This window comes from Pagrus pagrus, assembly GCF_965226575.1.
Source record: "Pagrus pagrus genome assembly, chromosome: 3".
NCBI classification, from domain to species: Eukaryota; Metazoa; Chordata; class Actinopteri; order Spariformes; family Sparidae; genus Pagrus; species Pagrus pagrus.
Genome location: NC_140187.1, coordinates 10,485,611 through 10,513,024, shown reverse-complemented (window position 1 = coordinate 10,513,024; position 27,414 = coordinate 10,485,611). Strand labels below are relative to the sequence as shown.

Genomic DNA, 27,414 nt, shown 5'->3' with positions numbered 1-27,414 from the left:
AACCACAAGCCAATCACACCAGTCTGCTTTACCTGCCTTTAAAAGTGAGACCTTTTAAGATATGGCTCGGATTACTCACAGGAAGCTGTTAAATAGCATGATCAGATATAATGCCTCAAATATGTTTCATTGTCTGACTACAGTCTGGCTCTGAAGGAAAAGCAGCAGTGATGGATGGCATGCATGCATGGCACCCATCCCTCTAGTGAGGGAGGAGGGACTCTCCTCACTTCCTCAATTCCAGCCCTCATCTCAGGGCGGCAGCCAAAATTTGTCAAACACACCGGCGATGGCCGTAAAATACAGGAAGCTCGGTTTTATTACCTTCAAAATGAAAAACTATGAGAAATGAGCCACTTTTGAGGCTTTTGCGCAAGTACTTATGAGTCAAAAAGCAAGTATTTCCGGTCTGTCTGTTAATTGAAATGGCCAGAACATTTTTTCCCCTTGTTTAGACAGTTCTGTCACGTTGCAAGAAGCGTCATGGCATTTTGTCTTATAATAATAATAATAATAATAATAATAATAATAATAACAACGATAATAATAAAAATAATAATAACAATCATTATTGTTATAATACTTTTTTAATCTGATGTCTATGTTAAGTTGGGTCTTCAATCAAAAAAAGTCCAATTCAAGTTGGAAAAGACTGGAAACACTTCTTCAGTGTTCATTTGACGTTTTCAGCTAAGTTGTTTTAGCTTTGCTGTTAAAAAGTGATGGGGAGGGAATATTTCTTTATTAAAGAGAGATTAAGAAATAAACAGTAAAGTTCAGGTCCAAAACTCAAGCTGTGTGAATAATAAAATATCATAACTGAACAAAAAAACGTGTATTTATTGAAGCTAAATAAACACTGGAGCTATTTTGCCTCGTCACGTCGTGAAAATTACCGTTACAAATCGAACGCCGACCGTTAAGACTCTTATTTTGAAAACCAGCGCCGGATGTGCAGCTCCCACTCCGACTCTCTTCACATTGCGGTAAAGTTGAGTGTGGCAAGTCATCTTCCAAGTGACCCAGGGGCAGGAGAGGTGTCCGGCAGGTCCCACACATCCTTTCTTTCGGATAAGAAACTAACCCACTGACGAACCGTCCGGGGAAAGGCACACTCTGAAACATGGCTGCTCTCTCAGCCTGGTTTTGGAACGAGAGGTTTTGGCTGCCACACAACGTAACCTGGGCGGATCTGGCGGACCCAGCTCCCGGGGTGGAGTACCCCAAAGCTGGACACTTGTTGAACGCCTTGCCGCTTGCTTTGGGAATTTTCGCCATCAGGATACTCTTCGAAAGGTTCGTACTCGCCGCTCATGTGGGGTCTTTTGTTGTGAGTGAGGGGGAAATTCCCCCCAAACCTCCTTTAACGGACTTTGTAGAAGGTATAATGGCAACAGGAAAACCACCTTCACTCACTTATTGACTCAAACTCTGATCAGTATACCGACAGACCTGATACAATGCTTTCACTGATGTCAACACTTTATTCAAATGTTCAGTGGAATAATAGTTTAGGCTTGGATGGCTGTAAGATTAGCCTTTGTATGATACGTATCTGTTTCCTGTTTCTGAATCCTGATAAACCTGTAATGGAAGTCATGTTTTGTGTACTTTCATTGAATCCAATAAAATGGATATCACTGTGGACTGTACACATGGTCGTAAACTGAAATTTCAGATAAGGTCCTTCAGAGTATTGCTGTTGATTATGATCAGAACACCCAGCATCACTAAACGTTTTCATAATATCATTGCTGTATTTAACATGGGTTGTGGTGGTTACCGTTTTTCCAACCTACTCGAGATGAAGCCACGCCCACTTCCGTTAGAGAAAGTCCTGGAAAAGTTAGCATTTCAACTCCACTACATCCCTTGAGTAGCTGCCATGCCAATAAGTCAACATTACTAGGGTTCGACTGGGTTCCAGACAAATAGAAAAGACAGCCGCACTTAATACAGCTTGACTCAATCTGTTCTTTCAGAATTAACGTTTGTCATTTCTCCTCGCGATAAACCTACAGAGCATACAGCGAGGAACCAGCTACCCTAGCTACCTTCTTCTTGTCTCATTTGTTGTCTGGCAAACGCTAATGTCATAACATTCAGTGCCCCTTATCACTATTTTCCTTTTTTTGTTTTTAGCGGGACTGGCGCGAGCTCAGTTTCAATGGGAACACAGGCTGTAGTCATGTAGTCGTGGTTTCATCTAAAGTACCGGTGCCATCATTTTTTTTTAAGATAAATCACGAATGTATTAAAAACATGGATGCAAATACGCCGCTCAGCCCTGCTCCCAGTTTTACCCAGTGGCCACTCGCAGTACTGCAGTGCGAAATTGCCTTGCGGCCAAAACCGCATTAGCCTCATAGACTACGATTATCAAAGTCTTTCATAAAACTGTTAACTGGACACCTCATATTATTAATTATTAATGCATTGAGGCTTTATATTTGCAAAACCTTCCTCGAGCAGAGAAAAGCTATTTTAACAGCGCAATGTAAAGTCAGTGGGCAGTGTGTGAACTCGCACGCTGTGCCCACGGGAGAAATTGCTGCACATTTTGCAGCAAGGAACCTAAGAAAGAAGGAAGGGTCATTATGTCACTGAATCTTGCTTTGGGGGCAGACTGCGGTGACAGCTGTATTGAAGTCAATGGGAGATGCATGGAGAAAGACACTAAAACCTAGCATATCTACATCATATGATTTCTCAGGAAAATGAAAGAACACACTTCTGAGAGTAGGTTAACAATGGATTTCTTCACATTCTGGCACCAAAGCAAGATTCAGTGATGCAATGACCCTTCGCTCTCTTACGTACCTCGTACATTACCTGACAGTAAAACCCGGAAGCTAAAAAACTTTTTGGGTGTTTGCACGCAAGAAAACCACAAAGCACCACACCCCGCCGTGGGAGAAAAAAAGGTCTGTAAAAGTTCCAGCGCCAAATTTAAATACTAGTGGCACCATGCCTAAAAGCTGCTGAGTCAAACATTAAAAAAAGCCAGTTTATGATTTTCTTTACTAATAAAAATGATAAACTGTGGGACCCAACAAGTTAATATGTGTAGGTCTAAGGTGAAAGCTTCATCAATGTAGTGTCTGTGCAATGTGACACACCCTCATTTTTTGGCAAGGTTATTATTCTCCTCTTTCAACTGCTAGATGATCTGTGACTGTTATATGTGTAATTATAACACGTAACACAATGCATGAGTGTCGTTAACATATCTCTCTGTTTCTGGTGCTAGCCGACTGCATGGCTATAAAAGCTTTATTGATCAATGTTCACATAATGATTAAAGAGCCTGGGGAGGAAGAGGCATTTAATCATAAGGCTTTCTTTAGTTTTCTTATAACAAATGGAAACATATTACAATAGGGACTAAACATTTATTGTTATGCATGATATATAAAAACACAAGCAAAACAGTGGGCTTCCTAACATTGCATAGAGTAGTTATAAATATTCCTGTAAATCAGAATTGGGGGTTAGCAGGGGATGACTTATTGTCACTCAGGCATGGTGTCTAGACTTGACACTTGCAGGGACAGACCCAAGGACAGCACCAAGCTTTGTTTAATTTAGACATGGTTAAGAGGCTGTAAATAAGAAGCAGTCTGATATTGGAGGTGTCTAAGGAGAGGAGGAGAGGAGGAGAGGCATGTGATCAGATGCCACCTTTCCCAGGTGCCACAGTTGACTGCCTGTCCCCATCTAACGCGAGGCTCTCCTTGCAGAGAGACTGATCCGCAGTGATGTTATCAGTGAGCGTTTACCCTGCCGACACTCTGACCGGCTGGCTGGCTCATTCATTTATTAATCAGAAATAAACATCACACCACAGCTTGAGTTCCTGCTCCTCTTTCTGCATGTCCTAAACAGGCCATGCTTTCACACTGTGCTCAGAGAACGGCTGTAAGAAAAACGGCTGGTCACAAAACCACACACTGATGAGATTGGGTTTTGATGGGGGCGTTCTCTTGCGCATCCTGCCAAACACTGGTTCTTGATTCATGGCATTTTTACATATAGTTGAAAAGTGTGTCAGGGGCTGTGGTGCATCTAAGACAGCATCAAGGCACATTTACTTCTGGAGGAGGTTGGGCTATGTGTGCACTACAGTGGTGTGTGTGTCACCTTGTTACATAGAGCCCCGTTGAACAACGTTTTCACTGTTACTCGACATAAAAACACAGGACACTCACAGATAATGTAGCTCTCCAATAGTTTGATGTTATGGCCAGTTCAAATTATTTTAACCTTGTTTCTGTGAAATCATGTTTTGTCACTATTTTCTGACACTGTCCGATCTAGACCAAAGGATTAATTGATTAATTCAGAATAATCATCAGATTAATTGATAATGAAAATAATTGTAAGTTGCAGACTTACTTGAGACCCTTTCAGGTCTCAGGTCTTTGCCTTTAAACAACAGAAACAGCCAAAAAAACTTCCACTGTTCATACACATTGTACTGCAGTTATATTTAGCGCTTAGATGAACACCTACATGATCTTTTTCTTAATGTTGCTCATCAACTTACTCAAATTTCACCAGCCTGTGCCTTCACGACTAGCTTCGTTTTTCCTAGAACAACATTTTTACACTCAACTGTAAAGCATAGCTGCAGAATTATTCCTCTACCTGCAGGCAGTTCTTCGTTTCTGACTAATAAGGCGGCTGTCCTCGGCTCCTCCTCTTCTAGACCAGTTTTGTCTTGTTTGATCGTAATCATTGCTTTGCTGTTGGCAGTAACTTTGTAGACAGTAGAAGTCAAGCTGTTTTGTGTGTGCAAGCCTTGGCCTTCCTAAGCTGTGTCATGGGTTGAACAGTTAAGACTACAAACTAAAATGTGTATGGGATTATGAGATGTCATGTAATCTGTCATGGCCCTTTTTGACCTTGTTCCTCAAGCTACCTACCAGGTATTCTCTCTGTCAGAGCTGTTAAGGAAGTGAGGGTGGGAAATAAACAAAATGTTGATGCGATGTATTAAACATCCTCCTTGTTCACTGTGTTCTGTTCATTGCCCACATAATCTGGCTTTGTTTCGTCCCAAAGTCACGTTTCCTCCACGCAACTGTCAATTCAGTTTCAAAACATGGTAAAAACAAATGAAGGCCACAATTACACCCAGTACTGTGCTATGAATAGAGTTGTGCCTGTGCTTTAGCTTAGGCCCTGGGACTGGGAAGTTTCCCTCCTGTCAAGGTTGTATGTAGCCTAGTGCTCCGTGTACACAGACCACACTGAGCCTGTCTCTTGGTAACTGCCTGTGTGTGTTGGGTTGGTCAGGTTCTGAGGAGGAACAGGGATGTTTAGACGTTTTAGATAAATGTATCACCTTGCGTCTCACGCTTTTTTCCCCTCCTGCTGCTGGCGTCCACCAATTAGCACTGCAGGCTCAGGCTTGCATGGGCTATTTCTGTCCATTCATCCTCCCGTTTGTTATGAATTTTAAAGGCCTGTGCTTACAAGAGAACCTAGACTGTTGCATGTATCTGCACCACTATCAGCTTATCTTTTATCTTTTATATATGTAATTAGATACCAGTTTAATAGAGAGATTGTTAGATAGCAAGTATGGGCACTTTAAGTGTAAGGACTGAGGCGATTCAGGGTGAATCAGACATACAAGCTGTGTTAATTTCACAGCACTTTAGCGCTGCATGTTAGCTTTGCTCGTTATAACTGTTTTATGCTCATAGTGTGCTTAGACGGCCTGATTGGATTTCCTTGGGTAATGTTTAATAACGTAATGCCACATGAATCTGACCCATCCTGTACAACCTCTCTGCAGAATGTGTTTTGTTTTGTTTATTTGAACCTCAGCCCGAGTTTACTTTCAATGTCACTAGGTGAAGTGAATCTGTTTTTCAAAGGTCATAAAAAAACTAAATCAGAAATCATCTTTGCTCAAAGACCCGTTTTCGAGTGCATAATCACATGTAGGTTTCAAATTACTCTTTGTAACTTTAAACTTTATGTGTAGAGATTAATTGTGCCTGCTAGTTTTGAATTGGGTGGTGTACAGTTGTATAACCCAGTGAATCTACATACTTGTAATTGCTGTAAAGGTCACTTCAGGACAAGGAGTAAAATGCTTAGAAGTATGGCTGGTTCTTGCAGAGAGACCATATAAAACAGTGAGGACAAGTTTAGTTTTTGGAGGGTTTTTTTCTCCTACATTTCTCATTACGAGACACAATGGCTCAGGCTATTTTGTGGTTAGTGTCAGATTCCCATCACCCTTTCCTTGTAGCCTGCTCAGACAAAGGACGTTTCATCATATAGAGGTTTCTGCCATGGTTCAAATCTGGTTCAGTTTTGCTGAACAAATAATACACCTGCAAAACCTGATTGTAGCGGGCTTAAAGGCAGGTGAGACATGTTAAAATGCAGCTATTTTATCAGCTTATCGTAAGGTTACGCATCAGTGAGGCTGTCTCTGGTATGTTCCGGTTTATGTCACAGACTGAACAAAAGGTGTTATGTTGAAATCCTATCTTATTTTTAGAAAATGTTCAGTTTTTCCTTCTCTTCATTAACCAAATGGCTAACAAGACATACAGTATAGATACATATAGGCAAAAAACTGATTGAAAGACTGACCTGTTGCTGACCCGATGATCAGCTTTTATAAAAGTAGATGAACAGTTACAATGAAAGACATGAGGTTGTCATAAACCAAATCGTTGCAGAGGTCTCAAAAAAAATATAAAGAACCTTAAATATTTTTTTTGACCCATCAGGTTTGTAAAACATGAGTGCACATGATATTTGCGTTCTGAAGTTTAAATCTGTCATGTTTCCCTGATTGCTACTATTTGGAACTCCCAGCTAATCAGCTGATTGTTTCACAATGGTCTATTTTTATGGGAAATGACCCATTAGTCAATACTGAAAAATGAAAGTCACATCCCTGTTCAGTTGGGTCTTAACTAAATGCTTCTTCATGACTGCATTCGTCTGCAGAGTGACTGGAGACATGATTTGACAGATTTGAAGTGGTAACGCTCATCTTCCGCTTTCTAAGTATTTCAAAGCGGTATTATTGTTAGCGATGCTGTCGCGAAGATTGCTTTCTGTTATCTTCAGAGTAGCAACTATCAACAACACAGGACAAAAAATTAGTTTGTTCAATCATTTAGTCTAAAATGGAGACGTAATAGCAAAGAGAAATGGTGCCAGGCTGCCCGATCGCCAGGCAGCCTTCATTGTTCTGGGAGATTTGGCCATTTAGATCAACTTTAATGATTATATGACAAATTCCTTTGACTATTGCCTTGAATTTCTTTAATCAAGGAAAATCTATTGAGGAAACCTCAGCGGCTTGTGCGTTTCACCTTTTCTTGCCTGCTACTTATCTTGAGGAAGTTTGTGAGTATGAATGGAAAACACCTAAGACGTCAGTGCTCCTCTCTCCTGAATATTTGTAGCTGTAGATTATAAAAATTAAACCAAGTACACGTGAAATTTGTTAAAAGTAAGAGTAAACTGTTGGCTTCACATATTTTCATTTCAGACCTCAGACAGGAAATTCTCTGAGCTGCCATGCTGTACTCTGAGAGCTGTATGATCACATGATGAAGTCATACGGTGACATTTCAATTTGGAGGCGTCTTTCTTCACCTCTCACTGACTCATTTGTCTGAGTTTCTTCAAGAGTCTACACTTTCACTCAGAGCCATGGACATACTTTGCATTCCTCATTAACTCTGAGGGGAAGCGAGCCAAGAGGTCGACAGTTCACCCCGAACCACAGTTTACGTGCAGTCTCCGTGTATATTTTAAAACATTGTGACAAAATAACAACAAAGCTAGACTTTATTTATTTTATTTTATTTGTATATAGCCTCTTCAAGAGCTTCTGTGTACATTTTTGCAGCTGCTGCACTTGGATTACCCGACCTTGTAAATGATTGATTCAGTCTCTTTATATTCTGCTGGACAATAAAACAGAATTTAAAGGGACAGTTCAGATTGAGATTTGATGAGATGTGTGAGTTTGTTACTTGTAGCAGTATTAATCCATAGTTAAATGGTCATGCTCGTAATTATGAGGCGTGTTAGGCTTCTAACAGGCTGGCAAGTGGACATTTTTTTCCTGCGGATTAATTATCCTGTCATGCTGTTTGATAAAACAAGCTATGTTTTTCAAGGTCGTGTATTACTGTGCATAAAGACCCATTGTTGCATTGTTGTATCAGACCCAAAAATTTGGAAGACTCAACCTTACTGAACCTGACTCACAGCTTTCTTCTTAATTCATGATATGAAGCCTGCATGGTATGAGTGACAGCAATCCACCAGAAACTGTGTCTAGCTAATAAGCCATTCATTGTAAGTGTTGAGTAGCTTAGCTAATTGAAGCCATCTGTCAGCATATAACACAGTTTGTATTACCTGTTAGTCACAGCACAGCTTTTCCAATTTTGGTTGCAAAAACGTTTATAGTAAGCTAAGAGCTGCTTTCCCAGCTGAACGTGACAGTTCAGTCATAATGCAGAACAGAACTACAGGCAGGGGTCGTACAAGGTCATCATTTTCCCATAATGAAGAAGACATCCTGGGGGGATTTTCTAAACTTCCAACAAATAGGCTTTGTGCTGTGGCTCATTATTGATTTGTTGATAAGTCTCTGGTCTCTGTTTAATGGTAAAAAGTGGTTTACCACTTAATGTCAAAATACTGTACGGCTGTCCCTTTTCAGATATTTGACAAAAAGATTTGACTTTGAATGTGTGAAGGAACCCTGGTTATCCATCTGATCACAAATTGAATGCCAGTGTGCACATTTTAACAACATCGTGTGACCCATCGTCTCTCACATCTTTACCTCTGACACAGATGCATTGCCGGCCCCTGTGCCCGGAGCCTCCACATTCAGCCAGGTGCTGGACGACAAGCTCAGCCCAATGCAGTGCTGGAAAAAGTGTTTACATCCATCACAAAGGTTTGTCTTCTTTCCTTCTCCTGTAACAAAGCATTTATGTACCGGAAACAACGCATGTCAGATTACAGAGCTGGCCATATGGGGGTTAGAAATACAATCCAATATTGTCAATATTTGACTAGTCTTTAACAAAAGATGCCTAATAGAGGAGCCTACCTAATAAGAAGTATCTCCTGCATTTGTTTTAGAAATTACAAGAATTTATATTGCTATTGGACAATATTGGCAATGACCACAGTGGGGAAGAAAACTTTAGTGTCAGCTTCCAAAACACAAATCTGGGGCATTCCAGTCTTCCTTGTAGGTCAAGTTATTGAATGGGCTTACATGTTTTACCTTTATACATTCAGAAACTGATATCATATCATAACCTTTTTTAAAAATGTTCAATATTTATGCAGAAAAACAAAGCAGCAGAAACACAACAAAAGAAAAGAAGCAGCTCTAAACAACATAAAACAGCAAAAAGATAAAATAACAACATAAAATCATAATAATCACGAGAAAACTAAATGTAATATTTCCCAAAACTACAGTATACAGTCTATAAGACCAGGACAAAAACCTGTCTAACATGAAATATGATAGCGGAAACTATTGTCCTGATACTGGAAGTGCATATTTGTCCTTCACTTTCTGGATAAGGGGGCTGAGGTGGCTTACACGTGATTAAGTAGAAGGTGGATCCAGGCAGTGAAACTGATTATTTGTCAATAAATTGAAACAGTATTGTTGTCAATTGAATATAAAAAAGTCGCATGGATTTTGTTTAGTGGAGGGAGTGAACATGAGCACAGCCGCGAACGAAGAAGCGATTATTGCAAGAGCACATTTCTGTCCTGATTGTTACATTTGCAGAAAATGTCTTACTTCTATTGTAGCAGTTTGCAGTTTTCACTGACAGTTTCGCAAATCGCAATTTGCTAATGCTTGGATTGGATACTGTATAGTGGCTTCAATTCTTTCTTGTCTCCCTGCACAGAGTCCAGACTCTCGCCATCTGGATGGCCTGTCCAAGCAGCTGGACTGGGAGGTGCGAAAGGTCCAGCGTTGGTTCAGACACCGCAGGAACCAAGATAAACCCAGCACACACACTAAGTTCTGCGAGAGCATGTAGGTTAATGCCTATTGTGTTTACCTTTAACCTCTCTGCAGGCTAATGTACACAATATTTGTGTTTTCTCTGCAGCTGTGGTGTGGTGATGTATGTGTGTGTGTTGCGGCTGTCTTTGTGAGGACTGTGTGGATTTAGATCTAAAACAAGAACCAGGATCAAGTTAGAAAAAGGATTGTTGCAAAACATGTGTTGCTGATGGTTAAATAGATGTGTTTTCTCTCTCTTTAACCAGTCTTATCTTCTGGGTCATAATTTCTTCTCTTTTACTTTTAGGTGGAGGTTTACATTTTATTCGTGCATATTTACCTATGGGTTTCGGTTTCTCTGGCAGGTGAGCAGCATAGCCTCAGAGCAACAAACATTGATTATCAGGAGGGAGAAATTTTCCGTTTACATTGTTAGACTGGCAAGGTATATTTACATATATAATAGCATTATCATTTGCTGAACTAATACACATTTGTTTTTTAGTCCCCTTGGATATGGGATACACGGCATTGCTGGTACGGTTACCCCTATCAGGTATGATACAGTTCTACTCTGTCTATATCATTTATGACATCTACAGCCTTAGACATTACCTTCAAGTTGAGCCAACGTTGTCAAAAACTGGACATTTATTGCAGGGCTGTGCTGCACAGTTAACTGACTTTTTTCCTCTCCCACCTTTGCTTTTACTTTGAACAAATCTTGTATAAATAAAAAGCAGTCTGACAAGTAGTAATATCATCCAGATGTCCGTGGGTTCCTGTGAATTCCCCCGTATCATGTTGAGATTGAAACAACTAGCAGCAAGGTTTGTCTTGAAACTTTGTAAAATGCTTATATTTAACAGTAATCTCTTCAAGTTTTTGAATATGCTATATCATACTTGGAAAAATGCTTGATTTTCAACATAATCATCATAATGGTTTTACACCGAGACAATCACACGTGTAAACCAGAAATCTTTTGATATTTGAAATGAAACATATATATAGCTGGTGAAAAAAACTAAACAAAGTAAAAGTATGCATAAGCTTTGAGAATTTTGGTTTAGGTTCCTTGAAAATGCTTGAAAAGTTCTTGAATTTCACTCATAAAAAGCTGTATGAGGCCTGAAAAATGCATATAGCACATACTTAGTTTGTAGTGAAGGACAGCTGTTGATAGTAATTGATAGATGGTTGGATAAATATACCGATCGATTGGCCATATGAAATGAACTATGAGAAAACAGACTTGTTGTGTGGTTTATACAGTTATCCACCCTTTAATATCGCTGGTTGTGTCAGGCGTTTATTTTGTAAATCAATGGGCATGGTTGATTAATGGGAATATAGGATTTTATTTGATATTTGCACTTCAGTCACAGACAGGCCCACTGGTAACGTTCCCATCATGCTGCAGGCTCACATTAAGATTTGAAATTCCAGCTGTAGAATTGAAATATGTGTCAGACTCAAAGGCATCATCTGTTCTGACATTCATTCGGGAGGAGAGAGATTTAAACACTCTGACATGTTCCCTGCCTTTCTTATGAAATAAGTCATTGTTAGGCATGACGCAATGTTCTCGTAAGCAGGACTTCTCACGCCTTATTACTTAAGAACTTCGGATATCGTAGTAATTCATTGGAACAGGATGTGCGCTGTGATGATTTGTTGCACAGTGGTGGTCACATGTAATCCTTTCACTCTCAGCACTTTTTGATATCCAGTGTAGTTTGTTTTGAAAAAATAAAATGATTATTTGAACTGACTCCCTGAACCTTCCTCACCTCTCTCCTGTCACTTCAGGTCATGACTCCTCGTCTTTACTACTACTATGTGACAGAACTGGCCTTTTACTGGTCACTCATGTTCTCCCAGTTCACCGACATTAAAAGGAAGGTAAGAGGAACAACATCACCTCTGTCTCTGATGGTTTATATTACACTGGATACATCACAGCTATCGATAATATTTCTTTTGTTCCTCATTTGGCAGTGGAAGAGAATGTGTTAACGGGTGTGTGTGATTGTGTGTTTGATGATTTCAGAGTAGTATGCTTTGTTACGAGCTCGTACAGTTACTTTTGGAGGGTCACATGTTTATGTTTTTTTTGGAAGGGGGTGGGTGAAGCTGGTGCTGCTCAGTCTGTGAATGCTTTGTATTTCCAGCACGAGGGCACCCACTGTCATGTGATGGCGCAGGCCTAACTCTATTAGAATTACAGAAATTCCACAGAATACCAGCATGTTAGAGCTGGAGTTAGTCTCAGCCACAGACACTTGTCTTTAATGTTGTTTTACACAGCAAATGAAAAAGTAGGCCAGTGCTAGTAGAGTGGAGCTAATGGCTAAGAGGCATTCTGTGGAATCATGTATATTCATGATATGATATTCAGATGAGGCAGCTGAAGCTACGAAAGTCTTTATTCATGTCGTAGATTTTTAAAGACCCTCTCACCGTTTAGCCTTTGCTCAACCCAGTTGCTTTATGATTACTTTACAGGGAACTCCAAACCAATAAGGCAGTGAGTAAATATGCACATTAAACAAGCAAAGGAGCCAGTATACATGCAAGCAATGGGGATTTTCAGATTTACGCTGGTCAACAGAGGATGATTGTAAGGTTTTATGACCTTTTAGAGAGATTCTTTAAAGATGGATGGATGCACTCTGTTTGCTTTACATAAAGAGTCTTAATATCCAACAGTCAGGAGACGTCAGCCTGGACTCTGGCACAAATTTTGAAGTCCATATTATCTTTATAGCATTTTACAGAGCGTTCTTCACTGACACAGACCATTAAAACTGCTGAAATGTATGTTGAATTATGGTAATGTTAAGCAAGTGAAAGATACTGAATAGAAAACTGGTGGGAGTTAAAGAGGAAGCAGATTCAATTTAAAATCAGACATATTTAAGACCAAGTATATTTTTTACTGTTGCAGACCTTCCTCTGTTTGTCTACCCCCCTGTACAGTCTGCCGCTGTCAGCCCACATGACTTGCCTGTCAGACGCACATGTCTTCTACCCTAAGCTTCACTCTTAAGCCGCCTCTGCCTGTGTATTTGTCGTGTCGCGTGGATGTTCTGCACTGTTAATCCTTCACCTACATCTTCCCTCACTGTGCAAGTCTGTCTGCATGAATCAAGCACGTCAGATTTTAGTTTAGTTCAGTTTCATTCTGACCGTTTCCTCTAAAAGAGTGAACACTGTCTGTTAAGGAATGCTGATGAAATTCAGTAAAAACTGGAGAAGCAATTACTGAAGTAATTGCAGTGTGAATACTGGAACCTGTTGCTAAACTTCAGAGTTGAATAATATACAGTATGAGTGATGAATGAAAGATGTGAGGGAGTTTGAAGAGTTGGAAAAGTGAGAAAGGGTCTAATGAGTGTGACTGGGACTTAAAAGTGGAATAAAACTCATGATGTATAAACGAGCTGGAATGATTAAATTAACAACTGATCTCCCCTTTGACATTGTTCGTACATCAGGCTTTTTATGTTTCCGGTCTGTCATAGTGCAGCTATAAGTGTCACAAATGGAGGCAGAGGTTGCCTCCATTTGCCAAGAGAATTACTTGTGGTACAAAGAGCAGTGGCACATGTCCACTCAAAGTGTCAATAAACATGCATGTTGCGTGTTGTGTATTCGGCTATATTTCCTGTTTCACTGATAAACAGTCTGACATGGCTATAACAGTATGAATTAATGGTTTTGGGTGTCACTGATGGTGTGAGATTGTGGGGCAGAGAGAGGGCCCAACAAATGTTTTTCTTCTTTTGTGGTGGTGATGCTCACAGGACAGGAAATGTGTCTAATTGCATTTCCTGTGTAACAACAGTGTGTGCTCTCCGTGTCTAAAAAGAGCTCTGTATGCTTACCATCCCTCTGCCTTTTTCATTTCAGGACTTCCTGATCATGTTCATCCATCACCTGGCTACAATCAGCCTGATCAGCTTTTCCTACGTCAACAACATGGTGCGAGTTGGGAGCCTCGTCATGTGTGTCCACGATTCCTCAGACTTCCTGCTAGAGGTCAGTTAGACACAACGCTGTCTGTGATTACACACTGCAAGATTCTTCTTCGAGTTGAATTGAAGTTTCAATGTCGCACATTTTAAGCAGCTAACTACAATTCAAATATGTTTCTCTTCACTTTACTTCCGGCCATTTTTTGCATCGTTCTGTCGATGGGAATTTTGGTGCTATTGTTGCCTTTGTAACATACATGCAAACTTTAACTGATCTCTCCACCAGGTTCTTATGGTGTTAAAATCAAAGGTATATATCTGATGAAATGACCACATAATGTATGATGTGATTTGAACAGGTCGAGGCAGATGGCCGCCCACCGTTGAGTCCGGTTCTGCTCCGAGGTTTCTGCCTGTTAAAAGGCAGTTTTTTCTCGCCTCTGTCACCAAGTGCTTGCTCACTGGGGAAATGTTGGGTCACTGTAAATTAATTAAGCGAGGAGTATGGTCTAGACCTGCTCAATTTGGAAAGTGTCATGAGATGACTTTTATTGTGTGCCTGTGTTATCATTTAGTATTTGTTTTGGCTGCACGCGTCCTTTTGGTTACTGTCACTTGCTGTCATTGGCACCTGGGGGTTGTTACACATTTTTTACCTGTTCACTTCACGGCATGAGTGGAACAAAGAGGGTGAATCAGGCTCCGATATATTCTGTTCACTAAACTGTAGCGGCTACTATTAATTCAAAAGCCGCTAAGAGGCTGAATTGGCTCTTATCTGTGAGTCGTTAAAAAAAAATTCATGATGTCCACATATGTTTTTTTTTTTTTTTTTTTTTTGGAACGAGTCACAGATAAGAGCCAATTCAGCCTCTAACAGCTTTTGATTTAATAGTAGTCGCTATAAGTACTGTTGATACAGTAACTGTGTAGCCTCAGCTTTCACATACTGGAGTTTCCTTTTAGGATATTATTCAGTTGCCTTTTTGCTCCACATCAGTTCATTTCTAAAACAATGGAGACGAATTGTGATTGTTATTCAGTGTTTCCAGTCACTTACCCTTGGCTGAGATCCAAACAGATTAGTGCAATTAGGAGGGGTTGATGAATGGTAAAAACACAAATCTCATTAAAATCTGTTACTTCTGTTATTTTCTTTTCCTGCAGGCAGCCAAGCTGGCAAACTATGCAAAGTACCAGCGCTTGTGTGACTTCCTCTTCATTGTGTTTAGTGTGGCATTCTTCATCACACGACTTGTTATTTATCCAATATGGTGAGTTCTCAGCAACACCTATAACCTCTTAGCACTGGGCAATATGTTAATGTTATCGTTATCATGATCACTACATGTCGTCTTAGATTTTGGTTACCATTATGTGTTGATATGTCATAAGTGTTGTCTTATCCTACCACTTGTCATTTTATCCACATTTTTGGGTCTTATTACAAAAGTAAATGAATCTCATTGTCTATATATTTTGTGTAGGTAAGTATCATGATACTTTTTGGTCAAATTCTAGCATTTATGAGGGACTTTTGAGGAGATTTCAGATGATCAAGATAAATATTATTGCCTAAAAATATAGCAATATTATTTTCAGGCCGTATCACCCAGCCCTATAATGTCTGCTGTAATATTTCCAGTCCATTGAAAAATAAAATGCTTTTATGTTATTTGGCAAGACAAAATCTTTTTAGCAGGGAATGTTTAATCAAGAATAATAATCCAGTTTTGGCTTTAAAGATGTCTGAGCTCAGGATGGATAACCTGTGTATAACACCGTCTTTTAGCTCTGCTTTTGTAAGCACATGCTTTCACAGAAGAACATTATACCTCTTCTCTGGTTCCTTTAAATTGCTGTAATTGCAGTACATATGCTGTAGCTGTAATTTGGCACACAACCTGTTCCAACAACCATGCTCTGTTGTTTAGAAATAACTACAAGGTCATGCAGCTACCACCGGTTTATAATTCAGAAGAGGCAGTTTCCAGCACGGCTCCGCAAACTGACTCACAGATTCGTCGTCATTTCACTTCTCCTCAGGAGCTCTGCACAGTTCTGTGATCATGTTTTAAATGGAGCTGTTTAGATGGCGACTATTCCTTGACAGGGACCTGGATGTTGAAGCTCAACCTCCGGAGAGACAGACAATAGGGAGCCGATCATTGGCATAAGTAACCTGAGCAGCTATATTCAGTGTCTTGGTGTGGATGAGTGATAAAGCTAGTGTTGCCGGTGCAGTTACCTGGACTGAAATCCATACCTCTGCTGGGGGAGGTGGGTCTGTTGATAACCTGCTGTCACTCACCTGGATTTAAAGGAAGATACGACTTCAGCAGCCACTCAGCTGACATAACAGCAGATCTATGATACTCGCCTGCTCTGTTGCCATAGGTGTCCAAATGGGAATTACAGTCTGTAATGATATAATGGGTCTCATTGGAAGATTAAAGAACAGCTTGACTAGTTTTGCTCTCACTGGAATAAATTATGACGTGTGTGTTTACGAGTGTGTATGAGATGACAAATTAAATACTTTCCCTCACATGCACATCTCCTTCTTTTACAAGGATCCTGAACTCCACTATGTTTGAGAGCTGGGCCATAGTCGGGCCGTACCCGTCCTGGTGGCTCTTCAACTTCTTACTGCTGGTCCTCCAAGTGCTGCATATCATCTGGTTCTACCTCATAGCCCGGATAGCTATCAAAGCCATGATGCGGGGCAAGGTGGGTCACCACACAGACACACAGACTGGGAGATGAGTGAGAAGTACTGTAATATAGAGCTGAACACTTACTTGATTCAGTCTGTCATAGTTTTTAATTCTTTAAAGCTGCTACAAGGAACTGAGTTTTTTTTATGTTGCTTCTGGCGGTCCCTGTGTACAAAAGATGACAATGGTGAAGTAAACTCAGTTTTAGTGATGTACTGTACCACCAGACTTCAGAGCAGCTCCTCAATTCGTCCTCAGCACTTTGCCCTAACAAATAGTTTTAATTTGAGGATGTATCCGACCCACTCACACATCATAACAATACAGAAAGAGCCATCTTTTCGTGATGATCTTGTTTGCTTTTGTAAATTATATGGAGGCATCAGTATTACACTGAGACTGTTTCATAACCACATTTATGACGTTCTTTTATGAATCCTATCTAAATAATCAGTCATATCTCTGAGGAAATCTGTCAGCTGTCTCTGACTGACAGCCGTCGTGCATCACAGTGCCCCTCGCTCACAGTAGGGCCTCCAGGATGAAGAAAACAGGTGGTTCATGTGGAATACCTGCTGTCTTTGTATCAACATGGATCAACCGAATTATGTTTATTTCACAGAGCTAGTGTTAACTCGCGTTTTCCCAGCACATGTCTGTTGCAAATAGATACGAAGCGTTGGTAGCGAGAAAAAAAACCAACCATAAGTTCTCTGCTAAACGCTTTACTAGCAGGTGCGTTAATTGACCTGTAGCTATATGAAGCGTCCACAGAGAGAGATTAAGAGTAGCCCTCTCCTTTCCTCCTCCTCTCCTCTCCTCTCCTCGTGTAAAAAATTTAATAAAAAAAAATCCAGCAGCGGTGGTCACGTTTCAGATGATGCACACAGGGGAAACACTGCCATTTATAACCTTAACTTACAATGTCTTTAGTTAGTGGTATGAACACCTGTTAGATTCACTTCACAGTGTAATTTCATGAGGTTTTCCTGCAGATCAAATTTAGTCCAAAGTGGCCTGGACAAAAAAAAAATCACGATTCAAAACTCTTCTTTTAATACTATTGTATAAGCATAGATTAACAAAGATGACCCTAAACCTATTGACCATAAAACATCAACTCTAAAGTCTTTCAGGGTCATTACGAGGTCTTTCAACTGATTTATGGATAGATGTCGTTATAACAGGTCAATGAGCAAAGGAGCCATAAAGAAGAGCAAATAAATATTCGTCGGAGCTGTTTCCGTGTGCAGAATGTTTATTGAGAAGTAAAGCATAACACCTTGGCTATTTTTGGTGCCTCTACACTTTATTTCCTTGTCTCCTCCTCTCTGCAGATGGCGTTTGTTTCCTCTCCCTCTGGAATGAGAGAGGGAGATCCTATCTTTCTGTCTGTCTTTGTCCAATGAGACCTCCTCCACTACTCTCTCCTCGCTTCTCTCCGTTTGCTTTGTCTTTTCAAGACTTCTATCTTCTCTGTTTCTGGCTGTAAGTTTCCATTCACTCCCTGTTATGATTCCTTTTACGCACCTTCATTCCGTCTTTCCTGTTGATTTCCGCCTAATTGCATTGGTTTTTATTGGAAAGCTGCTTCAGTAGATCAACACTTAGATTCACTCAGAAGAGACGAGGTGTAAATGATGAGGTAATAGTGTCATGAATGTCAGGTATGTCCCATTGTTTCTCATTAGGCAGGAGTTTGTTGAACTTGTCCCGCATCACCACCCTGTGGTTATGATCAACAGCTCATCTGCATGAATAAGAAATTTGTGCGACTGTTTCTTTTTTTTTTAAAAGTCTCATCACAGTTGTAGCACACTGAATTTAAACATAGACTGATACAAAAGTTCACCCAAAAATGAAAATTGAGTCATTATCTCAACCTCAGTTAGATGAATTTTCGTAGTCAACAAAAAATTTCTGGAGGTTCGCAGCAAAAAACAGAGTAGCAGCATTCCCCTGAACACCCGAAGTAGATGGGGACTAAAAACTGCTGAAAATAAGACATGAAATGGCTTCAGACAGTGTAATCCAAGTCTCCATATCCCAAACTGATTTATAAAGATTTTACTTGCACCCTTTTTAAAGCAGAAATCTTCACTGTAGCTACTGAGCAAAAGCGTTAGCATGCACCCCGTCTGAAGTGGGTGAACAAGCTTGACCTGAAAAAAATGGCTACAATTCTGAGAAATATTGTCTTAATCTACAAGTACAGTTAGCTACATGAGTCTCACGTTTAACCTGTAACATTGTAATGCCTTGTTTGTCATCTGTGATGTTTATTACGTCTCCACCGTCGGAGAAATAAAAGTGTGCCCGGGTTCAAAGTACACCACAAAGTGTCTCGCTTGCGTGCCTCCTTAGACTTAATCGCACTGAACAGCTTGTTTCAGAAGTACTTAAGTTGACTTTGCCAACATTCAGGAGCGCTGGAGCAGCAAAAAGTCTCAGCTACCATCACTTTACTGTCTCCATCATAATTAGCTTGGCAATTTTGCGTAAAAAGTGCAGTAATTTGACTGGCAAAATATGAGTCTACTCAGAGCTTTTCATTGTTTCCTCCTTCTGCCTTCTAGGTGTGCAACGATGTCCGCAGCGACATTGAGAGCAGCTCAGACGACGAGGCTGACACGCCCACAGAAGGCCTCAAGGCTTCTCACCCTCCCAAAGGAGAAAACGGCACTAATGGCCACTGCGCTGCTGCTAAAGCCCGCGTGCAGAACCACAACAGCTGGTGACATGGAGCCTCCTGCAGTTCATCCCTCGCAACAAGAGCTGTTTGTCCCATAATGCTCTTTTGACATGCGAGGCTCACACCTACATTCACACACACACACACACACTCTGCTATCACACTGACTGATTCATACGTCGGTGAACCGATGGTGGATACACAGACACTGACATCTGCTTTGAAGAGCCTAGTAATGACACGTACGACACAAAAATGAGATGGAAATCAGTTGCAGCAAATGATTTGCATAGCCTTATTTTTCAAAAGATGGGATTTATTTGCTGCCACACGTTGGTTGGTTTCAATGTTCTCTCCCAGTTTTATTGGTCAGTGGAACTTGATTTTGTTTGATTTTAGGATTAATTCACACCGGCTCGCAAAGGGCAGAAAACAGTGATGTCGCAGCAGGTATTATAGATATAATTAACTGTGTTCTAGCTGTGGTTTTATCAGCTCTTCATAAAAGAAGGGCACCTGCTGTGTTTTTGACCAAAAGTACACTTCAAAAGTTAAAATAGTGTCAGTTCTGTCCTTTGCGATTTATTGTGGATTCATCTTTTAAACATACTGTTTGTAATATGTTTATTTCTGTTTTACTGTTTTTTTACTACTTCTTCTGAGACCAAATGTTTATGAAATAGTTTGACAACACTGCCCATAGAGGAATCCAGGTATGAGGACTATACTAAATGTCTGGTATCAAGTTCTCACTTGAGTGCCTTGTAAAAATGTATTTCTAAATATATTCTGTTGTGGAAACATGTCTTTCTTGTTGCAGTCCTGTTTATAAACACTACATTGCACCATTCGGTCAAGGCATTTAATATAGTATAGTACAAACAATTACAGCAATCTTTGCCACATTGCCACTCACAACATAGATTTTACACAGGCCATGTTGCAAATAACATATTCTTAGTTAATTTGCTTGGTGATGTTTTTATAAAGAAAACATCTTTCTTGTGAGTGTACAACACGTTCAATGAAATCACACTGGCATCCCGAGAAGAATCGACATCTTCAAGATTTAGCGATGATGGAAGGGATGGGAAATGTCCACATTTGTGCAAAAACAGCAGTCCACCTGAGGTCAGTCTTTGAGGACTTCAGGATCCTGGTTTTCTGCTGCCAGTTTCAGGTGTTTTTGCCTCTCCATGTAGCGGTATCCTCGCATCACACACAGGTAGCCTCCGTAGACTGTCAGCAGCATCATCGAGGCGGTAAAGGTTCGATGGCCAATGTCAGCCAGACGCTTTCCAGATATCATGATGAGGACCCTGTAGGGACTAGAACAGGAAGTTAGATTAGGTTCAGCAGCAAAATAGTGTACATGAGAGGTGGAAAGTAACCAGTTACGTTTGCTCAGTTGTTACACAGGTCTGCAATATATATCATTACATTTAATTGCTGTTAATCTGCAAGACTGGCCAATAGACGTTTTGTCTGGTGATTATCAACAATTTTTCATTTGATTTCCCAGATTTCTCTTTTTACTTTATGACACAGAAGCTGAGGATTTTAATCAAACAGTGAGGTGCAAGTAATATATTTATGTTATGTTTAAATGGTACTTGCATTTTATACTATTCCTTACTTCTATTGCACTACATTTTAGAGGAAAAATTGGGAAAAAGTCACATTGAAGAAGAGCATTTGCTCGTATCATCACTTGTGGATGTGCCATTAAAATTACACCTAAGCGAGCTACAGTGTGCAGACTTTTAAAAATGTTCGTATTTCCATCTTCTTTTGGTCCAGCACCTGCTTTAAATGGCTTCTGGATGTGCACAAATGCTCTGTATTGTTTGTTGTCACAGCATTTTGGAAATTGTGTTACCTTAATCTGAGAGCGGTAGTTACTTATTGTCTCACGGATTAATACTTTACAAACAGACCACATAGTATGCTTTTAAATATGATTCATTGTTGTCGGTTAAACTAACCAACAATATACAATACGAAGTAGTAGAAATATTTATTTAAAAAGGTGCACTATGTAGAAGACATTTAAATCAGATGAGAAAGATATTAATTGACACATTTTTTATGCCTAAACAAATTAATAAACAAACTGATTGTTTTCATGACTGAATAAACTAGCTGAACTTAATGGACTGTTTTACTTAAAACAGTTTAATCAGTCATTAAGTCAATCTTTCTCTTCTGATAAAATGTTTTACCCCAAAACTACATAGTGCTCCTTTAAAGTCAGCTCCCCTTCAGCTAGCTACAATATTGAAATGATGTTTACACATTTATGCATCAGTAAATATATCCCAAAAATCATTATGAGTACGTTTTAAAAAGAAAATCATACTGATCGAACACAGAATTACGCATTTAAACTAAACATAATTATTATAACTGAAGTTAACTACTCTGCTTCCCATTCAAGATAAAACATTTCCCCTGTATCACTACATGCTAGCGCAGTTGTCAGCTATGAATTCACACCAGTTGGCAGTTTACACGCTATTTTGCTGACTCACGCTTTTGTCACTTCTCCTCTGAGAACAAATACATTTGTCTTTTCTTACCTTTGTTATAAAAGCTGAAAACAAGCGCAGGATATCGTACTTTTCCTCAATGTCAGCGCGCCAGCACGAGAAGTTAGCACACAAGTCAAGTAACCTTCGCTTTCGTAAGATACGGAAAAACAGAAGGGACATTTCTCTCACTTTGACAAAACTGCGAGCAAATCTGCAGAGCGCCACCTACTGACCCGGAGGAGATCAATACTGTACACTGTAGCTGCATTTTTATGGTTTTGGTAATTAACTCGTACATGTAGCGTTACTTGCTTTTTTATTTTGAGGTACTATATTTCAGAACGATATATTTACTGTTTGCTCCACAATTAAACAATATAGTTATAAAATACAAGGTACAAAAAGTACCCAAGAGAGTGGATTACAACCAGAGTTGGGATGGTATCTTTAAAATTGTATTCTGATGCAGTTACTATTTACATCTTTAAAAAGGTATTCACTAAGTAATCCAAATTACTTATATAAAAGTAATGTAACTTTATTACTTCCCGTTATTTTTGGATTACTTCAATACCAAACATCTGCAAATAAAGACTTGAGAAATGTATCAGTAAGATTACTTTGATTTAATATGATTAACAAGTGTGTATTCTGTAAAAAAATAAGAATAAGAATTCTTTATTTTAGATGTTTAATCCTGTCAGTAATGCTCTTTTTTACTGAATTTCTGTAATTTAATTACATCTTTTTTTGACAATTTTTTCTTTTAAAGCCTGATTTACACACATTTGTGTGTCAGTAGACATCAAACAATAAAGCACACATAACTCATTATCACTTTTCACACTTTAAGTGCACTTAAGTGTACTTTTAAGAGTACCAAATTAATATTTTTCAATGAAGGACTGAAACTATTTTTTCAATAAAAGGTTTTTAAAAAAGAAGGAAGAAAACCTTTAAACCTCTCGCAAACACTTCAGTTCCGCTACATTATGACGTCAGAAATTGGCGTTAGTATGTTTTTTTTTTGTGGCTTTTATTTTAAATATTTCCACTCCCTTTCTACTTCTTTTTAGTTTTTTAGTAAAAATTATTTTATTAACCTACAACAAACCAGACACGAACACAGAGAGAGCTTCTCCGTTGTAGTTGAGACGCAGCCCCTGTTTCCACCCGGAAGTATTTTGGAGGCGCACACACTACAATGGCAACATGTTCGATAAACAGCGACGCTGCTGATGAAATAAACGACCCGGGTGCCGCTCCTTATGGAAACTTCATCAACTATTACACCTTCAACCCTCCGGAGAACCGTCTGAGTCTGATTCCAGCGACACTCCTTCAGGATTTAGGCTACAGCGACGGGACCCGGACCACACTGATCCTGGACGTGGGCTGTAACTCAGGGGTACGTGGTTCTGAGACACAGGGGTGTACTATCTCTAATCAACAAAACTTTGATCAGTTTGGACTCGAATAATCCAAATATTTCTCTTAAATGTACGCATTTAGGTGGATAATATAATATAACACAACAATATTAACTTTATTAATATAGGACCTTTAAAACAGAGTTTTCAAAGTGCTCTGACAAACGAGCAAAAGCAGGAAACTCAGGAAGACAATATTACAGAATAAACGCTCAAAAGTCAAGCCAAACACAAGGAAACCTATAATAAAACTAGAAAAATTGTATTTCCTGCGAAAATACAGTGTGAATGCTGACGGCTGAAGTGATTTTGCAAAATCTGCTGAATGTGCTGGAAAACACTTGCCTAATGCATAAAAAATGCATGAAACTATGAGAATGAATGGTCAAGAATTTGCAGGAAAAGCTGATTTTTTCCAAAGCTGAAAAGGCAGAAAGGCTGAAAAGTAATAAACTGAAAGAGGTTAAAAAGCTGAACATTTTGATAGTTGAACAGTTTCTCCAGCTGAACATGAAGCTGAATACTTGAAAAAGCTGAAAAGGCAGAAAGCTGAATATTTGAAAAGGATGAAAAGGTTGAAAAGCTGAAAAGTACAAGGTTGAAAGAGCTTAAAAAGCTGAAGATTTTGTTAGTTGAATGGTTTCTATAGCTGAACATAAAGCTGAATATTTGAAAAAGCTGAAAGAGCTTAAAAAGCTGAACAGTTTGACAGCCAAAAAGTTTCTGTAGCTGCACATATGCTGGAGCAGTAGCAGAACCAAAGTTGAAAATGTCCCCATAAGAATGAATGGGAAAACACCTCCCAAACACCTGCAGGTTTAGAAAAAAGTGCAATGGTTATGGCCAAAATATGTATACAGTGAGTAACAGGAGACATTGCTGAACCATGTGATGTGTTTTTTATTTCTGTAGAGTGAAAAATGAGGGCACAAGAGCGAGAGACAAAACCGGTACCGTCTGCTCCACTCCAGAGATTTAGGCTCAAAGTTAACACTGCGGCTTATGGCGGAGTTGCTGGAGTGCTTGTCACTCTAGGGCTTCCACAGCCAAAAGTTTAAGTCGCACATCTGAAATAAGACCATCATATGAAAGCCAACAAGATTTCCTACATTTCTATGTATATATTGTCTATGTGAAGTAAAAGCTGTGGGACCCAAATCAAGCGGAAGAGAGTTTTTTCTAAAGTTTTTGCAGCTGCTCTCCACTCTAGCGATGATGTCACCCACTCTAGCTCACGCAATACACACCCATTATAAACCCAGAAGAGGAGCTAAAAATCCTTCAAACTAAAACTGTGATAATTTCAAAACCGTAAAAGATTTTCAAAAACTGAAAAACAAGTTCAATAGTTCAAGGTTTTGTGGATAGTTTAAAGTTGGAATGGTGTCTCTAGCTCAAAGTATGAGGGAGCAGAAGAGGTTGAAAGTGGATGAGTTTTGAGGAGGATTTGAAGATTTTCCCATTTGCTTCCATATTAAATTTTTTTTTGAAAAAGCTGAATATTTGAAAAAGTTGAAAAGCTAAAAAGCTGAAAATAAGAAGGCTGAAAGAGCATAAAAAGCTGAACATTTTGATAGTTGAACGGTTTCTATAGCTGAACGTATGCTGAAGTAGTAGCAGAATGAAATTTGAAAAAATCCCCATAAGGATAAATGGGAAAAAATTTTGGTTTTAGTTTTGAAAAAGCTGAATATTTGAAAAAGTTGAAAAGCTAAAAAGCTGAAAAGCACAAGGCTGAAAGAGCATAAATAGCTGAACATTTTGATAGTTGAACGGTTTCTATAGCTGAACGTATGCTGAAGATGTAGCAGAATGAAATTTGAGAAATTCCCCATAAGGATGAATGGGAAAAATTTGGCAGAAAAAGCTGAATATTTCCAAAAGTATGAAAGATAGAAAAATGAAAAATAGAGGCAGTAATGTCCTTAACGAGCTGAACATTTTGATGGTTGAATGGTTTCTGTAGCTCAAAATTTGAAAGAGTAGAAGAGAGCTGAAAAACGTACGGAAGCTGGAATAATAATAATAATAATAACTTTAATAAATTCCGGAAGAACAATAGTGTGAATGCTTTGGAGCATTCACACTAATGAGGTAAAACAAGAAACAGCAGAACAGAAAATGTAAAATAAAAAAGCCAAACCCAATATGAGTCATTACAAGTAAAAGGAATAAAAGCCACAAAACAGGCAAAATCACAGAAAAAAGAAAAAGAGAGCAAAAGTCATGCAAAAAAAGAGATAGATAAAAGAATAAAATCAAGCAACACAAGAAAAAACAACACCCCATGAGAGGAATTAAATCAAAAAAACAGATTAAAAGTCAGTTTAAAGGGGTGACTTCACATAAAAGCAAGTCTATAAAAGTGATGCATGATGCATATGGTGATCCAGCATATTTGGAAATCCTCGTATAAATTTGAATACAATTTTATATAAAGTTTATGGTTTGTAGTGAAAGCTGTCCTCTCTTTTCTTTCCTCCTGTGAATGTCAGGAGCTGAGTGTCGCCTTTTACAGGCATCTGATGCAGCAGCCTGTGAGCAAGGAGGAGTCAGATGGAAGAAAAGTGAAGCTCCTGGGCTTTGACTTGGATGAGATCCTCATTCAGCGGGCTCAGCAGACCAACCCTCTTCCCAGCAGCCTCTCCTTCATCCCTCTGGACATCACTGAAGACACACAGCAGCTGCAGGATTACCTGAACCAGCAGTGCTGCTCCCACTTCCACCTGTGCCTGTGCCTGGCTGTCACCATGTGGGTCCACCTGAACCACGGGGACTCAGGCCTGCTGCAGCTGCTCTCTCGCCTGGCCTCCATCAGCCAGCATCTCCTGCTGGAGGCACAGCCGTGGAAGTGCTACCGCTCTGCGGCCCGGCGGCTGAGGAAGCTGGGCCGCTCAGACTTTGACCACTTCAAGACCCTGAAGATCCGAGGGGACGTAGCAGCGCATGCAACTGAGCATCTGGAGACCAACTGTGGCATGGAGCTCATCCAGAGCTTCGGCAGCACTGCATGGGACCGCAAGCTGCTGCTCTTTAAAAGGAGATGAGACTGAAGGACAAGGGTTAGGAGTTTTCATCTGCTGCACAGGAGCTGCAAGTCAACGTGGGGAAGAGGAGAAAAGTAAACTGAACTGATAATGATGACTTTATCATTTTAAGTCAAGCAAACATGCCAAAAAAAATTGCTGGTTCCAGCTTTTAAAATGTAAAAAATGTGTTTATCCTTGTCATTAATCATAATAAACTGAGTGTCTTTGAGTTTTTGAGTTCTTGGCTGAATAAAATAAGGAAGCTGAAGATGTGACCTTTGACTCTGGAAACTGGTGAAAGATTTTCTCATAATTCCTGAAATTTTGTTGTCAAAACTGTTGATCAATGAATGGATAAAATTGGCAGATGCAACTCTAAAAAATCTATTGCTGGCTGCAACTTGCAGTTATTTTTAATATTTCTCAAGCTTTAGTTCTATAAAATGTCAACTGTTAAAAGCTGTGACCAGATAAAATGTTATAAAAAATTCTTAAAATAAATATTTATTGATTATCAAAACAATTGCCAAATATACTCTTTGTTGCAGCTCGAGAGGAAAGAAAACTTTCAGAGGTGAGAAGTCAAAGTACAAAAACCTTGTTACTGTAATTAGATTTTTCAGGTATCTGTACTTTGAGTACTTCATTTTCTGACATTTTACTTTTACTCTTTACATTTTACCACAAATATCTGAACTTTCTACTCCTTACATTTTCAAAATAGGAGTATTACTTTAGTTTTAATGCATTTCAGGGGAAATTAATTATTTACGACACATTACCAAGCAAAGTGTCAGTATTTGACTTCTTGGGAAGAAAACGATCAACCGTCTTTCTGGTGTGTTTTCGAACAGCTGGACAAAGTCAGTTTCTTGTCATTCATTTCCAAAAGACAGCATTCTCTATATTAAAAACGTATTATACTGTTTCAACACTGATGTTTTTTAAATCAAAGTGTTTGCCACAGAAAACCTAGCAAAACAGCTACTTACT

General features: G+C 39.4%; 2 protein-coding genes across 2 annotated transcripts; both read left to right on the top strand.

Moving 5' to 3' along the window:
• The first annotated feature begins 922 nt into the window (after positions 1–922).
• cers5 (ceramide synthase 5) lies at positions 923–20,236 on the top strand. Its single transcript, XM_084349737.1, has 10 exons — positions 923–1,296; positions 8,854–8,959; positions 9,942–10,072; positions 10,350–10,407; positions 10,548–10,598; positions 11,855–11,947; positions 13,958–14,086; positions 15,190–15,296; positions 16,596–16,752; positions 19,316–20,236. Exons 1-10 carry the CDS (start codon positions 1,124–1,126, stop codon positions 19,475–19,477), a joined length of 1,167 nt encoding a protein of 388 aa, XP_084205863.1. The 5' UTR covers positions 923–1,123; the 3' UTR covers positions 19,478–20,236.
• A 2,887-nt stretch (positions 20,237–23,123) lies between these two features.
• On the top strand, positions 23,124–26,650 carry bcdin3d (BCDIN3 domain containing). Its single transcript, XM_084348038.1, has 2 exons — positions 23,124–23,370; positions 25,888–26,650. The coding sequence occupies exons 1-2, from the start codon at positions 23,167–23,169 to the stop codon at positions 26,437–26,439; spliced, it is 756 nt and encodes a 251-aa protein (XP_084204164.1). The 5' UTR covers positions 23,124–23,166; the 3' UTR covers positions 26,440–26,650.
• The last annotated feature ends 764 nt before the right edge of the window (positions 26,651–27,414 follow it).